The sequence below is a fragment of the Lingula anatina genome, chromosome 8 (genome assembly GCF_051362555.1).
Source record: "Lingula anatina isolate TDL-2025a chromosome 8, LinAna3.0, whole genome shotgun sequence".
Classification (NCBI taxonomy): Eukaryota; Metazoa; Brachiopoda; class Lingulata; order Lingulida; family Lingulidae; genus Lingula; species Lingula anatina.
In genome coordinates this window covers 4042759-4061040 of record NC_141774.1, presented here as the reverse complement: position 1 = coordinate 4061040, position 18282 = coordinate 4042759, and the positions used below count along the sequence as shown (strand labels likewise).

At 38.3% G+C, this 18282-nt stretch overlaps 1 protein-coding gene across 1 annotated transcript; it reads right to left on the bottom strand.

The window, feature by feature from the left end:
- Nucleotides 1-6757: 6757 nt before the first annotated feature.
- LOC147760203 (uncharacterized) lies at nucleotides 6758-18020 on the bottom strand. The gene is made up of 5 exons (XM_086994058.1): nucleotides 17806-18020; nucleotides 16447-16540; nucleotides 15572-15979; nucleotides 12107-12283; nucleotides 6758-9176 (listed from the first exon to the last, which is right to left on the bottom strand). Exons 2-5 carry the CDS (start codon nucleotides 16517-16519, stop codon nucleotides 9073-9075), a joined length of 762 nt encoding a protein of 253 aa, XP_086850184.1. The 5' UTR covers nucleotides 16520-16540; nucleotides 17806-18020; the 3' UTR covers nucleotides 6758-9072.
- Between the last annotated feature and the right edge of the window lie 262 nt (nucleotides 18021-18282).

Below are 18282 nucleotides of genomic sequence, written 5' to 3'. Positions count from 1 at the left end.
TTGCCATTTGTGTCATAACGATAATGACATAGAATCATCACTTAAAGGCATGTTCCAGTGGGTTGTTCTTTTCAGTCGGTTGTTTCAAATAAATTGGACATTTTCAATGACATATTCAAAATGCATCATTTCAAATACATCTCCAAAAATAAAAAAAATGTCATGATTGCATCCCTAAAATGGTATTAACTCTACAGGATATTATTTCAAAACGTTTATTTTTCTTTGCGTCATTTCAAATACATCATTTCAAATACATTTTAAAATCTGAAAAATGTCATTTTTGCATCCCTAAAAGGGTTGAACTCTATGGGACGTTGTTTCAAAACGTATTTGACTTGCGGGGCGTCGCATTAATAGAAAGAGGAAACATTGCATAACCATATTACATTTTCGTGTAAACAAGAATCTGTGTGTTCGTCGCAAGGGCTGATCAGAGCGTTTCATAATGATTTCAAGTCAAAATTTGACTTTCTAAACACCATATTAGATCTTAAACATTGCTAAAATGCAAATCTTTGTCAACTGATGGAGGAACATTTTGCTCGACCATTCTCCACTTCAGAACCACAACTGTTATCGTAAGAACGGGTTCGGGGGTCTGTCGCCGACCATCATTATTGGTCGTCAATCATAGAATAACACTTGACGCAGGCAAATTACAACATGAATCATGTATACTAGACTGATAGTTTTATTGTCTCTGGCAGTTCACTGAAGAGTTTCAGTTTTTGTGAACGTTTCCTCTTCATTGCTCCGTTTGGAGCAATACTGGGGTGATTTGGCATCAATGAGCTTTCAATAATAATGCAGGAAATGACCGCACCATCTATCTGTGGTGGTAAACAAACGAACCCAGAAATGAAATATCGATTAGTTGTTGGCCGTTGACATGATCTTTCCGTCATTACAGGTTTTAAAGGATGCAAACTGACACAGAATTCAACTCAAAGTCAAATTGCCTACACATAATAGGCCTGGTATACATTTGTTATTGGTTGTCCGGTGAACTCCTACTTGTCGTTATTCACCTTCAGTATAAAGAGCCAAAACCGCACATTTACAAAGCCCATCCATCCCCTGGATAATTAGACGTACATTTGGTAAATTGCTGTGTGGTCTCTGCTGCCGAGGGAATGAACATTAAAGTTTTCAACAGTTTGTGGACTGTTCACATGGCTGCACACCCGCTCAGTCGCATTTGCTAAATTGAGGAAACACATTTTAGATGAAATAACTTATGAAGTATTTTTTACGCCACTTTAGCTTCAGTGATTGAACAAAGAGACGAGAGCATCGTAGAGGAAAGCTTTATGATGGTCTCCTGGTTAATGCATGTTTCTTTCAATGATCGTTTTATTGCCATTTGTTTCATAACGATAATAACATGGAATCATCACTGTTTATCTAAAACGCATGTTTCAGTGGGTTGTTCTTCTCAGTTAGTTGTTTCAAATAAATTGGACATTTCCAAAATGCATACTTTCAAGTACATCTCCAAAAAATGAAAAATGTCATGATTGTATCCCTAAAAGGGTTGAACTCTATAGTATATTGTTTCAAATCGTATTTGACTTGCGGGGCGTTGCATTATTAGAAAAGGGAAAACATTGCCTATACATATTACGCTTTTCGTATAAACAAGAATCTGTGTTCGTCGCAAGGGCTGATCAGAGCGTTTCTTAACGATTTCAAGTCAAAATTTGACTTTCTAAATTCCATATTAGATCTTTAACATTGATAAAAACAAATCTTTGTCATCTAATGAAGGAACATTTTGCTCGACTATTCTCCACTTCAGAACCACAACTGTTAGCTTAAGTACGCTCAGTCGCATTTGCTTAATTGAGGAAACAAATTGTAGATGAAATAAATTTTAGGCCCCTTTAGCTTCAGTGATTGAACAAAGAGACGAGAGCCCCATAGAGGAAAGCTTCATGATGCTCTCCTGGTTAATGCATGTTTCTTTCAATGAACGTTTTATTGCCATTTGTTGCATAACGATAATGACATAGAATCATCACTTAAAGGCATGTTCCAGTGGGTTGTTCTTTTCAGTCGGTTGTTTCAAATAAATTGGACATTTTCAATGACATATTCAAAATGCATCATTTCAAATACATCTCCAAAAATAAAAAAAAATGTCATGATTGCATCCCTAAAATGGCATTAACTCTACAGGATATTATTTCAAAACGTTTATTTTTCTTTGCGTCATTTCAAATACATCATTTCAAATACATTTTAAAATCTGAAAAATGTCATATTTGCATCCCTAAAAGGGTTGAACTCTATGGGACGTTGTTTCAAAACGTATTTGACTTGCGGGGCGTCGCATTAATAGAAAGAGGAAACATTGCATAACCATATTACATTTTCGTGTAAACAAGAATCTGTGTGTTCGTCGCAAGGGCTGATCAGAGCGTTTCATAATGATTTCAAGTCAAAATTTGACTTTCTAAACACCATATTAGATCTTAAACATTGCTAAAATGCAAATCTTTGTCAACTGATGGAGGAACATTTTGCTCGACCATTCTCCACTTCAGAACCACAACTGTTATCGTAAGAACGGGTTCGGGGGTCTGTCGCCGACCATCATTATTGGTCGTCAATCATAGAATAACACTTGACGCAGGCAAATTACAACATGAATCATGTATACTAGACTGATAGTTTTATTGTCTCTGGCAGTTCACTGAAGAGTTTCAGTTTTTGTGAACATTTCCTCTTCATTGCTCCGTTTGGAGCAATACTGAGGTGATTTGATATCAATGAGCTTTCAATAATAATGCAGGAAATGACCGCACCATCTATCTGTGGTGGTAAACAAACGAATCCAGAAATGAAATATCAATTAGTTGTTGGCCGTTGACATGATCTTTCCGTCATTACAGGTTTCAAAGGATGCAAACTGACACAGAATTCAACTCAAAGTCAAATTGCCTACACATAATAGGCCTGGTATACATTTGTTATTGGTTGTCCGGTGAACTCCTACTTGTCGGTTTTCACCTTCGTTATAAAGAGCCAAAAGCTTACATTTACATAGCCCATGAACATTAACGTTTTCAACAGTTTTTGGACTGTTCACATGGCTGCACACCCGCTCAGTCGCATTTGCTAAGTTGAGGAAAGACATTTTAGATGAAATAAGTTATCAACTATTTTTTTCGCCCCTTTAGCTTTTGTGATTGAACAAGAGACGAGAGCATCGTAGAGGAAAGCTTTATGATGCTCTCCTGGTTAATGGATGTTTCTTTCAATGATCGTTTTATTGCCATTTGTTTCATAACGATAATGATATGGAATCATCACTGTATATCTAAAACGCATGTTCCAGTGGGTTGTTCTTTTCAGTCTGTTGTTTCAAATAAATTGGACATTTTCAATGACATATTCAAAATGCATCATTTCAAATACATCCCCAAAAAATGAAAAATGCATCATTTTAAATACATCTCTAAAAATGAAAAATGCCATGATTGCATCCATAGAAGGGTTGAACTTTATAGGATGTTGTTTCAAAACGTATTTGACTTGCGGGGCGTCGCATTAACCCAAAGGGAAAACATTGCATATCCAGATTACACTGCTCGTGTAAACAAGAATCCCTGTGTTCGTCGCAAGGGCTGATCAGAGCGTTTCTAAATGATTTCAAGTCAAAATTTGACTTTTTAAATTCCATATTAGAACTTAAAAATTAATAAAAACATATATTTGTCAACTAATGAAGGAACATTTTGCTGGACTATTCTCCACTACAGAACTACAACTGTTATCGTAAGGACGCTCAGTCGCATTTGCTAAATTGAGGAAACAAATTTTAGATGAAATAAGTTATCAACTATTTTTTTACGCCCCTTTAGCTTCCGTGATTGAACAAAGAGACGAGAGCATCGTAGAGGAAAGCTTTATAATGCTCTCCTGGTTAATGGATGTTTCTTTCAATGATCGTTTTATTGCCATTTGTTTCATAACGATAATGAAATGGAATCATCACTGTATATCTAAAACGCATGTTCCAGTGGGTTGTTCTTTTCAGTCTGTTGTTTCAAATAAATTGGACATTTTCAATGACATATTCAAAATGCATCATTTCAAATACATCTCCAAAAAATGAAAAATGCCATGGTTGCATCCCTGAAACGGGTTTCACTCTATAGGATGTTGTTTCAAAACGCATATTTTTCTTTGCGGGGCGTCGCATTAATAGAAAAGGACAACATAGCATATCCAGATTACACTTTCCCGTGTAAATCACTGTGTTGCGGAGGCCGTGGAGGTCGTAGAGGTAGAGGAAAGTCTGCCTTGCGAGTCGCAAGGGCCACATGAGATGTCCTTTCAAGCAGGGACGCTAATTACAAGGAGCGATGGCCGTGAAAATTGTACTCATTTCTTGTGTTTGTCTTGCTTCCTGTGTATGTGGCACACACTCACTACTTACGAAGGGAATGCAACGCACGGCGAAAGAAGTGCCCTTTTGCGTCAGTTTTGCTTCACACTTGCCTCACACGTTTGTGTTGACGTACTGACGGCGTACATCAGTTTTGCTTCCTGTTCTCTTCTTCTTTCTTCTTCCCCCTCCCTTTTTTTCTACTATGTAAGCTTCTTTCTCTTGCCTTTTAGAGGCATATTAGAAACTAAATTGAGCAAAAATTTGAAAATTTTGAAAATTGTTGTACACGTTAAACAGTCGATGTTCATTGTAAAGACACGAGCGTGCTTAGTGAGCACGCCTTTTATACACCAGGCGTGGAGGTGACGCACGTGCGATGCATTCCTGGTGTGCTCTCGACTTTGTTCGTTAGTTGTGAGGACGTGCACCTTTACTCAACACACAAAGGGCAGTTGCTCCTTCATTGCTTACGACGTGCGTCTTGCAAAACGCGCGTCTCACCTGCTAACTCCGTGCGAGGAGAACAAAGTACGCTTGCGGCCTCGCTGTTCGCAGGCTATTCGCAGGCTATTCGTAGAATCTTTTGGACATGTCCAACATCCTCCGCACGTGCTTACGCATTAGAGTCTGTGAACTCGAAATTTCGTAAGAAGGACTCGCGTGGGACGTGAGATTCTGCTCAAAATTTGGACGCAAACAGCCCGTAAGAGCCCGTACGACCGGTTGTGACCGAGGCTTTACTTTGGTTCTATCATGAATGAAACTGGTCTGCAAACAAATGAAATCTTTTCAACAAATAGGCTTCGTTCACATGAAAAATCTATTTTCTAAAAAAATATATATTTTCTATTCGCGGTATCTTGTGATCATGGTCTGTGCCCTGAATACCCCGCGGCTAGGCTCAGAGTGATCACAAGATACCGCGAATAGAAAATACATTTTTAGAAAATAGATTTTTCATGTGAACGGAGTCTAAGAGAGAAACAACTATGGTCTAAACGTGTTGTTGCTGCCGTTCCTATTCCGCCTTAGGGCGAAGGATGATGATGACGAACAAGTTTTTTTACGCGGAAATTTTTGAATATCTAAATACCTCAGGTATTAGAAAATAAATAAAAAAACTTAAAATGCTCACAGTATAATCATAAAAAGGTTTTAATTGAAATGTGTGCCCTTGCATCAAAGGCACGACTACATTTTCGTTTAAATTGTAACGTTCTACTTGCGCAAAATGTGGCCCATGCTTCTATTTCAGTATGTCGCGTTTTTTTTTTTTTTATTATTTCATGAGCTCACTACTATCCAAGACATCCTGAAGGAAAATGTTACCCTTTATTATCATCCAAATTCCGAAAATGATCATTTCATTTTCCTGTATCTTACTATTTAATAATGCATCTACATGTATATTTGTGCTGGTTTGAAATAATGAGCCCCTAATTGCACAAACCAAGACATTATTTCGCTTAATCAACGGTAACATCTGAACTAAAAATTGTATAGAAAATCGCTGGCATGATTTTGTAATGCTAAATGGTGTCATTAAATCGGCGTTAAAACGGTGATCGTGGGTGCTTAGGTAAAAGAACATTTTAAGAAAACCAATGTTTCAGTTTTTACCCTAAAAAATCGCAATTATGATATCACCCGTAAGATGGCATATGTGAAAATGTTAATTGAAGATTTATTTCTCACTCACAATAATGTTACATACATTGTATGTCAGGCAGTTTATAAGGAGTTTTTGGCGAAGGGTGATAATATCCTTTACAGCACTGACAATTTATAAACAACTTGACTCAGTGCGCACGTTTGTTTTACTACCGTGCATTATTTTGGAACACATTTTTACCTTTTACATACCAGAAAGACGCTTCACTGTCACGAATCTTCTTCAAAAGTTGCGACAATAAAATACAGCCTTAATGGCTCTTCTAAGTTGCTGTCAGGACTGTTTTGGAAAACATATTTTGCGTTGAATCAAATTAGACAGTGCACACTAAAGTCCTCCTTATATACCGGGTATCATTAAGTTAGCTTATCATTAAGTTAATTCTCTTTCAATTTTCTCCGTGAAGTCGACTACCAGAGCGAAAAAGTCCGAAGTTGTTTTCATGCACTCTCAACTCAACCAGTCCTTCTACGTTCACTGTCGGAGTTGGAATAGGCGAGAGTTACTCTCACATACATTCGATGAAGTGCGATTCCTGCCACTCATTTATCTGGAGCTAGTTTGGGCATGAATTTAGTACTAAATAATATACCGTAAGCGACGATTCTAGTGAGGTGAGGTCTACATAAGTATATACATAATGCATATATTGTTTCGGTTCAGAGTACCCATTGACGCCGGCAAAAATCAATAGTACAATTTAGAATTTAACAATTTATTAACTTAACAAAATCAACCAAAAAAGTGTAATTTTTACAAAAATAAACTTAAATTGTTATTATCATGTTACTTCTTCTTAAAAATCCTTCATTCAAACTTTAACAGTTTCTCCAAGTGCGCCCAACGGCAGTCCAACATGATATATGTGGACCCTAATGGATCAAACCAGATTTCAACACAGAACGAGCAGTTTCCGTCCACAAAGCACAAGTCGGATACTGTAGTGCGGTCGTTGATACGGGAGAGATGTCGTCTGCGGGCTGCGGTTGTCGTCTGCTGCCTAGTGACACTTACCATCGCTTTCAGATTTATCTTTGTAACAAGTCACACATGCACAAATCGATCGTCTGACAAACTTTTACCAAGTGGGTTTTTTTCTTTTCCCTGCCAAACGTATGCGTATATTATCAGTAGGCCTACTTATAAGTTTGTTGTTTTTGTTTTTATTCAATTGCAATAAGCAGCTGTAAACTTAGAATTTGAAAGTTTTCGATTATATTGCCTTAAATACAAATCTAGCTACACACACGTAGAAATAAGTTTTCCGGAATCATCAAAAGTCTTTGAACTTGGAGCTCCCACAAGGCAATTTACATTGTCGAGAGTGAAAAGGGACAGGGGATATCCGACAGAAATTCCCAGAAACAAGTTTGAATAATTGTTTTGAATTATTGAACATAAGGATATAGAATCTACTATGGGCATATATTGCACTTTGAAGCCATTCAGAACAGCAGATCCGAGGGTCCTCTCATCCACGGATCAATTGAAAGAAGAGCCGACTAATCCGCTGATATTTTCCGCGCCTCCACACTCACCGTCCTTGCAGGGTCTAACAATGAAACATCGCAACCGTGATCCTTTTAATAGCGCGTGTGGAGGCTAGTTGACCATCAGCCGATTAGTCGGCTTTTCTTTCTTTCTTTCATGTAGGGTCCGCCATATTTTGATCCGTGGATCAGAAGATCTTCGGACATTCTGTTTTGAATGTGCTCTTTGAGAGCAGGATCGAAAGCTGTTTCTTACGGTATTCCCTACCCATTTCTTTTAGGCAAGTACATAAATGCCTAAATAAGCTCCTCCTTCAATTTATTATTTGAGAAAATAATATCATATGTGCAATATACGTTTTTCTCTCTTTCAGAATGCCCCCTACTTTATATGTGCCAATAATTTCTGCTACATGAATGCCAAAATAAGCTCTTCCTTCAATTTATTCTTAAAGAAAATGATACCATATATCATTTTTTCTACTTTTATAACTTGCCAGTTAATTGATTAACATGTTACAGTATGCTGTACATGTACATGTATATGTTGAATAAAGAATTTTTAAGAAATATATATTCATTAAAAATACTTTACTGAAATGAATATGAAGAAAATCCACTAATCTCATCATTGTCACATGTTACACAAATAACATTTATAAATATATATGTAAGGATTTTTTAACTTGCACATGAAAAACATTTTGACCAAATCTTTAGATATTGTTTTTGTACAAATATCAGTCATTACATCCTAAAATGGAATTGGAAATAAAAACATACAGAAAGTAGCATATATCAAAATAAAGTAGGGTTACCGACCATATTTAACACAAGTATTTGCCAAAATGGAAATAGATGAAAGTGTAAATAAACATTCAGTTGGGCTCGTCTTGGTCGATGCATGACGTCAAATCTTGGATTTGACTCGATCTTCCTACTTAAACAACTGAAACATTTGTTTACAAGGATAGATTCGAATAAACTTTTAGCTACACAATAATGGCTTTTAAACACTTGATATATACAGGCTTTGGAATCTCCAGCACACTTCACTAGTTTGCAAATACTTATGAAAGTTACGATGTTGTCACCGCGACGTGCGAGTTTGGCGAACATGAACTTGGTCAAATCAATCATTTCCAATTAAAATATTATGAATAGTATGAAGCTTAAAAACTCAATTAATATACCATTTTATCGGAAGTATTAGATATTGAACTATGAAGATAATATTGACATGTTTTGGTCAAATTTTCATTGTTTCACAAAACGAACGCCTTGTAACTTAATGGCGCGTGAACAAACGATGTATTTTTGCCGAGGCAACTAAAGAAAGTAGTATGTGTCCTACTGCAGATGTTGACCGAGTCATTATTAGACTAACATTTTTTCCACATGAAACGCCAAACCTTTTAAATGTCGTGTGCCCTGTACTCCAGATACGTGGTGAAGAGGTCGAGTGGTTTCAAATTCCACCTCTGATGCATTGACCTGAGGAGAGAGCCCGGTCATTCCGTACGGTCCGTAGGTCTGTCGATTGGTGAAGAATTGCAGAATATTAAATTCCACCTGACCGCGGATAGCTGCATCGTCGTAAGTCTCGAGGTAGACCCTAAAAGTGGCATATTATAGACATTGGAGAGGGCTTTTTTTTTACTTTGCGATTCTTTTTGAAGAACATTTTAATGCATTTAATAACACTGGGAAGTTTATATGCAAAATGACCAGAAACAGTTCAAAACAGCAAAAATTACATGCAATGATGTGGAGAAGAAGTAAATCTAATACAGATGAGAGAGATTGAAAACGTATTATTTAACATATCATTCTTGTGTGTTTGAATGTCCAGTAATTCATTTAAAGAACTCTTATGAATGTTAATTGTACATGTACTTTAACAGATATTCTTCTCTCATAATAATTATAATTCGCGGGGGGGGGGGGTTCGGGGGTTCGGGAAAAGGTTCCATCTGGGTGAGATTTTATCTAGGTACACGAAAGTTTCATGGTAAAATGTCCACATTAAAAAAAGACCCCCCCCCCCCCCTTTGAAAATATTTGGCTATGGGCCTGTCCCATGATAAAATGTGTTGACTTAAAATATCGTCTTCATGGCTATATTAAACCAACAGATAATACATGGTGATTTCGTGTCTCAGCGTATGTAGATTAGATTGATCGAAGATTCCCGAACAAGGCGTGGATGTGACCTAGATTGCAGTAGATGTGACAAGTGTGCACTCAAGTTATTTCCGTCTCACCCACATTCTGCCAGGGCTACAGATTGTTTTTAAGTTGCTATTCACACATATTGCTTATTGTGTGCACTTTTGTGTGCGAGAAGTTGACCTCTGCTGACCTCAGCTGACCTCTGGTAAAGAGTATGTTCCATTAAACAATTGGTTTCTGCACGGCATTGATGTTCTAGAACACAGGATTGATCCGGAGAGAGCTATTCGGCAACCACCTCACTCATCCCCCCCCCCCCCCCCCCCGGACTTCAAACGAACCATTTCTGCGTTTTTCCCTAACCCCATGTGTATAATGACAAGAGCAAGTCATTTCTCCATCCCTGCACCCTTCATATTATAGTGCAATTGTCCTCGTCTGTTGTCTTACAGTCTCCTCCCTTTAGCAATTCCTGGCTCTATCATTACAGTTTTAAACCAAATTTTCACTAATTTAATTCGTGGTAGTCGACAGAAAAGTATTTTTATTTGCTCCAAATGTCTGGTTTGACCAAAATTGCGCTGTTTTAGGATAAAATATCCTGTAGAAAGCATGTATTTCTCAAAATAGTGAATTTCGTATGAAAGTAATTGAAGAACGTAACCACCATTTGGGTTAAAAATTAAAATTAAAACCCAAAGAAAAAAATTTGCGATTAAAGATTAAAGCCACATTTAGCACTCAGCTCAGAAAAAATTATAGATTTATGCTTCAAGTGAAGGACAATAAAGGAAAAATACATTATTAGATTTTTATTGCCTACAGCAGTCCTTGTCCTGTATTTTTGTTACAATGACACTGTAATACATCTCATCTGAGCTTGACATTCATAAAAATGGCCTCAACTGATAAATTATCAATTAACCTATATACTTATATATTAAATGATTGATTCTGACACTACAGGTATGTAGGAGATATGCGGAATGTATCGGTTATTGCATAACACCAATGTGAAATTGGAAATAAAGCTAATTAATAGTTGATTTAATACATGTATTTGCTTAGTCATGTGCGTACAATTAAAAAATGTGCGTTAATACCCCCATCACACTAGAGGCGGAATGAGCAAGAATGCCATCGGAAAGACAATTATTTGTGCGTTCCTGGATATTCGAAAAGCATTCTAAGAATTCCGAGTGCATTCCAAATAGTTTTACCCATCCTTGTGGCCGGCCCGAATGTTTTGTTCATGTTAAAAACTTTCGAAGTGCATTTCAAGTAAAAATTCATCGGATGGCATTTAAATAGTGTTCTAACTGCATTATGACCGCATTCTAAATATTCTCACGGCATTCGAAACATTCTGATCACATTCGAGGGAGAACCAAAATGGCAAGACACTTCAAATCCTGCTAGAATGAGCCAGAATGCAACCTTGAATGCATCTAGATCCTATTTCAGCCAGCAATCGAACTACACTCGAAGTGTATGCTAAATATTCTGACTGCATTCTGACAGCATTATTGATATTCCTAATTTTCCAACTACATTCGAGCTGCATTTGCGAGCTAATACAGCCGAAATGTGCACGAATCATTCCAGGCGGATTCAAGCGCATTCTGAGTATTCCAACGGCATTCTTACGAGAATTTAGGTCAATTTGGAATTTCTTCCCGAATGTAGTACGAAATTTTAAATTTAGTCATTCCGGCTGGTTCTGCTTGATTCCTGCTGATTCCTAATAAGTGTGACAGGGGTTTCAAACAGCATGGTCGTTTAGACGAAGGAATTCTATATTTCATAGGGATCAATTCAGTGTTTATAAAATGGTAAACAGAAGAAAAAAAATACTAATTAGGGGCGCCATAAATTTGGTAACCCAACTACATCTGAACTTAGCACAGTACATCACTACATCCCTTTTACACTTTTTCCTACAAGTATTAATGCAGTACTGTGGCGAGTAATGAGATAAACAAGAATGACCTAAGAAATATCGACCTAAGAAGCACGAAAAAAATATCGTGACGTAACCGCGTGTTACTCGAGCTCAGTCATTTTTTTTCACGTATTCCTATTTAATTTTATTAATTTTTCTTTATTTCAATTTATGCTTTGTTATACGGCATTGTATTTATATTTTTATCATTTTTGTGTTTATTGTGTGCAGGTGTCATGTATCAGAAAGTCCCTCGTGACAGAGAGTCCGCTTCCCATTACTTTGTACAGGTGAGCCTCGCCCTAGATTTTGACCCACTTAGGTCAGACTAACCCTAACCATTGTAACTATAAGGAGGACGGACTTTCTTTCACGCGGACCCACAGTTTCGTGACACTGGACCACGCCTGGCGTTTTACGCAGGTACTTACGGAAGTTGTTTAGTCTCAAAATATTGATGATGAATTCGTTCTCCGCACGGGACTCTATGGCCACCAAGTTAGCGCCTAACATCTGGCAAAATGCTTGAGATTCTGTCCAATTTTGCCTAGTTTTCGAATTGACAAAGTAGCAGGAATTGTTGGCACCGGAAAAGGTGGGGGGACATTCTGAAAGAGAGAAGATATTTATTGCATAAACAGGCCCATAGCCAGCAATTTCAAAAGGGTGAGCTTATTCTGAAAACGGGAGCTGTGCTTTTTCCCGCAAGAAAACCAGGCCTAACCAACTACCAGACTCGGCACCTACGGATCCAGAATAAAACGGTATATCAGACCACACTACCCGTTTTCAAGGTGTGTGTCAAATCGCATTACAGAGTATCAGCCACCACACCGATTTTGCCTGGTGTGCGGTGTGATAACGATGATCTTAGTAATAGATAGACCCCGAGTCAGCGAGGGTTATGTGGCATACACGAGTGCGAAGCACGAGTGGATGTCACATAACCCTCGCTGACGAGGGATCTATCTTATTTAGACCACGGGTCCATTAGCGGGTTATAACGCATTCATGCGAGACGTGCGGTTATGCGACTTACACCACGTCTGAATCTTTTGTTCTTCACTTCCACCGTGGTCTAAAGCGGGGTTGGAAAGTAGTGCATCTCATCTAGATTCATGCGCTGCTGCAATTTTCCCTGTTTATGCTAAAAATCTGACAATACCGCAGTTTTTAACATAAAATTTAGGTTCGAACATAGCCAATGATGTTTTGTAAATAAGAACATGCAAACTTATATATTCATTTAGAAAAGTAGACCTAATTTTGATAGCGGAAGCATATTCTGTCGGTGGTTAAATATTTTTCTGGACAAGATTCAGTGAGTCGTCTGTCGCCATGTTGTCACTCGGAACTACTCCGATGTCTCCGCACTCGACAATAGTATGGAGCTTGCGGAATGAGCCGAGGATTGCCGATTTCCATGTTGTTGTATTCATACGACTCCTACTTGACGAAAACGATGCGCGATACCCGGATGACAGGTAGGCTTACAAAATTTGTGATGGGGTATGATACTCTGTAATGCGATCTGACACACACCTTGAAAACCGGTAGTGTGGTCTGATATACCGGTTTATTCTGGATCCGTAGGTGCCGAGTCTGGTAGTTGGGTAGGCCTCAAAACGCAGTAGATACTCCAGCGCAGTAGACTAATGCAATCATACTGCAAACCGCAGTAGACTACTGCAATCATACTGTAAACATGCTTCAAATCTGCTTCGATTTGGGAGCTAATTAGCATATTTGAAACATGCTTCTATCATGCTGCTAATCTACTGCATTAATGCTCCTCTCTGTACAAACTCTGCTCCAAACCACTACTGCGTTAATGCTTTTTTGCTACTTCGATACTACTGCATTTTCATGCGGGTTTACCATGAAACCTTCAAGAACCTAGATAAAATTCTACCCAAAGTGAACCATTTCCGGCAAAAAAGTGTTCTTTCGACCCCCCCCCCCCCCAACCCCATTGACTATACGGACCAGATATATCATAATAATCAAAATAAAGTGAAGAAGAATTGCACACCGTTGAACTCACTGTCTTGTCCTCAAGGTATGAAAGCGCCCGAACGCCTGGATGTCAACAAGCTGAAACTAAACAACATCAAGCTAAACTTTGTTGACACATTGGAAAAAAACATTGAGTCCACTGTAAAAGACAACCAGAGAGAGAAAGCAGCATGGGGTGCATCATGAGACATTTTATAACACTGCTATGGAATGCCTATGCCCTTCTACTAGGAAGCACAAAGACTGGTTTGATGACAACTGTACTGTGATCAAGGAGCTGTTAGATATCAAAAACCAAGCCTACAGAGCATACGTTAAGGATCCCAAGTCTCAGTCAAAGATATATATATATATATATATATATATATATATATATATATATATATATATATATATATATATATATATATATATTGAAGAGAGAACCCAACTAAGTACAGGTTAAGTTACGTCAGGTGCAAGACTTCTGGTTGTGTTCCAAAGCTGATGAGATAGAGAGCTTCGCAGACCACAAGGACATGAAGGACTTCTACAATGTCTTGAGAGAAGTCTATGATCCCACTACCTCTGGTTTTGCCCCTCTCCCCAGTGCTGATGGTTCTGTATTCTATGACAAGATCCTTGAAAGGTGGGAGGAACAATTTGACACTGCACTGAACCGCCCCTCCACCATCAATGATGATGCCATCGACCGACTCCCCCAGGTGCAAATAATGAGACATTGGATGATATTCCAACTTTGTAGGAGATCCATAAAGCTATTTCCCAGCTATCCAGTGTCAAACCACCCGGCTCGGACTCCATCACAGCTGGTGTCTACAAAGATGGTGGCATAATGCTGACTGAGAAGTGATGACATCTGGGAGATGTATGCAATGACATCTGGGAGATGTATGCAATGAACAGACTGCAGGGGCTTTCAGATGTTCACTATGGCGCCGAAGCCTTTGAAACCAACCGAATTATCAAGGCAAAAAATAAAGACAGCCCAAAAAAGAAAAACCAGTTCCAGCAAGCCTTTAACAGCAGCCACAATTCATTGCCCATACTGCAGGTAATTCTTTCAAGCACAAATTGGCCTTTCCAGCCACTCAAAGAACTAGCTCGCAGAATGACTAGATGGCCCTCGTTGATCCCAAGAGACGAACCACACATTTACTCAAAGAATAAATTCGGGGGGGGGGGGGCGCTTCGTGTATTTGCTTTGAATGAATGGGTAAGAAATACCTGAATAGACAATTTTGTATCATGCTCTCAAAGTGCAACTGTTGCCGTGACAACAACTCGGAAAACTGTCTTGGAGTATATAATGTCTTTACTGCATAAATGAATGTGAACAGAAACAAAATTGAGTTGATTTGAACTAAAACTAATGAAAACTTATGAAAACTAATGAAAACATAAAACTATATGATCCCGGAGACCCGTGTTGCTGAAACTGAAAATGTAAGGGCGGGATCTCAACTATATACCCGAATGTCATGTGACATGAACACATCTCGCACTAATCACTGCTCCACGTGTTGCAGTTACAGCAACATATATCCATATCAGATTCCATACCCGTATGTCCTTAATTCATAACTCATATAACCTGTTCCCTGTTACCTATTACTGTCGCCAATGTAAATTCCCTTGTGACAGCCCCAAGTTCAATGACTTTTAATGATTCCGTAAAACTTGTGGTTAATACAAAATGGAAGAACTGTGCCTGTTTCAAAATTAGTAAGTCATGATTAAGATGCCAAATATATATATATATATATTTTTTCTATTTCTATAGTGAGTTTACAGCTGCTTATGAAAAAAAAAAGAAACTTATATGTAGGCCTACTGGCAATATAAGCATATATGTTTGGCAGGAGCAAGAACCACATTACCTGGTAAAAGTTTAGGATACGATCGATTCCCTTGAACAGAGAAAGACTCGGTATTTGGAGTTGTATATGTGCATGTTTTACTTGATGCAGGTATGAATCCGACAGCGAGAGTTACTATCATTAGGCAGCAGACGACAACCACAGCCCGCAGAAGACATCTCTCCCGTATCAACGACCGCACTACAGTATCCGGTTTGTGTTTTGTGGACGGAAACCGCTCGTTCTCTGTTGGAATATGGTTTGATCCACTCGGGTCCACATAGTCGTACGTAGGATGATTCGGAGTTGTTTCGAGATCCAATGGCGTGTAGAAAGGCTCTGTATCTAAATAATAGGCCGTATTTGTGTAGTTTTCGACTGTTTCTCTACTCGAATCTGAACCGGTTAACCCTGTTAGGGGTGGCTCTTCTGGAAAAACAACCGTGATTGCCTGTAAAATTAACTAATCTACATAAGAATTACTTTAGACTAAGATATCCGCTGCGACTAGAGGCATTACCATGAAATTTATACACAAAAACCTTGACGAGAGAGAGAGAGAGAGAGACACAGGGGGGAGGCTGCCGCTTTGACCGTATCTGATTACTGACATAACATGGAAAATGGGGTGAATGTATTTATCTTTAATTATACATATCCTCTCTAGCCATACTACGTTTCGAATGTATTATACAAGTCACCTTAAACATCTTTGCACTAATATCTCAGCTTTAATATTAGTCGGTCACGTACACTGAAGCAACATATTTTATTCATGGGTCACTGCTGTTTTAACTGACTTAAACATCGCCTGTATATTGTTCCTGATATTGCTGACATTATTCATTATTTACAGATAACTCGCCTGGTATATATATGTAAGGTTAAATGTTTACCTGGATTTTCTCTTTTTGTTAAGACTTCTGCGTTGAAATACGAATGCGACGGCGGGTCTTCCACACGTGCCATGCTTTTCTGTATAGAATGGTACTGTAATAGCGAATATATAATGTTAAGGTCAACAGTTCCAAATTATCTTTAGTACGGGATGCGTTGCATATAAAGTGAACAGCGAAAAAGTTGACACATGGAGAGAGAGAGAGAGAGAGAGTGAAAGTTTCCCAGTGGGTGTTCCAACAGTACTGCAGCTGATTATAAGAGTCATTACATTATTCATCTCCGATTTTCAAACCAGGAAATGATGTAGATTTTTTTATTATTTATTTTTATTTTTTGTAGTCAGCGGGTTGACTAAGCTTGTCCTGAATGAGGTCACAAAAGACACGTGCTAAGATACTTCATGGTATTTTACCACTCCATGGGGTAACTGCCTTGATTTTACTGACAAATCGACTTCATAGGATAAAATGCCACTTCATCTCCAAATAAGATATTGTCTGCGACTTCGTGGCATAATGGTACAAAAGTACCTACCTGTCTTGTTGACCCTACGTTTTTTTTTTTTTTTTTCAAATATTATGTTTTTGTACTGTAAGTATAATCCAGCAAAGTAAACTGTACGTTTCAATTATATTAACAAACTTGTATGAATGAATAAATGGGAATTCTGTATTATCTGCGGTCTTTATTTTGGAAACCTGCTAATATGGCGTGCAGGGGGGGGGGGGTTACTTGTTAATTAACGTGGTTGATTTGTGATGTCAACGGGCTTGCAGGATATTGTAGCCGTATGAACGTATTGTCTTCACTGGTGTTCGTCTATGATATGGTATATATATAGAAAAAAAATTGATTAATTGAAAAAGTTATGTTGCAAAGTGACCTTGTGTCTCAAGTATATTGCTTATAATGCTTCCGCCTCACCCGAGCACTTAATTGATATCCTGTTACTTGGTTTTAATGCATGTGAACGATGAGAGCTTAAATTAGCTTGTCCCAGTCACAGCCTGGAAAGTCATTCCACAAGAAAGTTGTAAAGCCGTAGTTTGCAACCACAGAAATATGTAAACGCAATTTGCAACTGTAACGCAATTTCATTTAAGTAAATGAAACGATTTGAAATATAATATATATAGAATTGGGATGGGAATCGCGGATTGCCTCGACACCGTGGGTTGAATCTAGTGTTTGGCCCAGGGTGGATGATTTATTTTTTATAAACGTCGCAATTCCTGCCATCTACCCTGGAACACAAGAAAGAAGGGTGGGGGGAGATTTTTGACAGAAAGCTGTCTATGGTAACACTGATATCAACTGAACTGAATTTTTCAAACCTCCAGTGATTTCATACATACCTTACGTTTGTCTTGTCCTCTCCGATGTTTGCCGCCTGCCTGCCAGCCAGCTAGCGTTCTATATGTGCTATTTCAACTGTTTTCACTATATATATATTGACACGTCACAGGCCAGATCCCAATCTAACTCACTTCCTAAGTGGCCCAGACCACATCCCTATTTTGAGGTGGACTGGTTTTGGATCTGGCTTGTGACACATTTGTATATATATTTATCTTGGTATCGCAGTTGGTATATAAACCACGCACATCCGGATCCTCTAAATTTATACACTGATCCACATGTATTTTTAGACTGTATACAGATAAAAAGTGCCTGTGTTGCTAGTGTTGATGCGAATTTCAGGATGTTGTTAGCCTAGAAGTTTGGCACTTTCTTTCAATAATCCGATCGTTTGTAATACGTTTTAGGCAAGTCAAGCTGATGCGCATGTAAGTATCAATATACGATTTTTGAGCTTTGTTTACTACTTGTAT

Excerpts from the sequence above, each read along its gene's own strand:
- LOC147760203 (XM_086994058.1), bottom strand. The coding sequence starts at position 16,519 with ATGGCACGTGTGGAAGACCCGCCGTCGCATTCGTATTTCAACGCAGAA. Across the intron at positions 15,980-16,446 it reads AACAAAAAGAGAAAATCCAG|AAGAGCCACCCCTAACAGGG; the intron begins GTAAACATTTAA and ends TTGTTTTTCCAG. Across the intron at positions 9,177-12,106 it reads TTTGAGACTAAACAACTTCC|GGTCTACCTCGAGACTTACG; the intron begins GTAAGTACCTGC and ends TGCCACTTTTAG.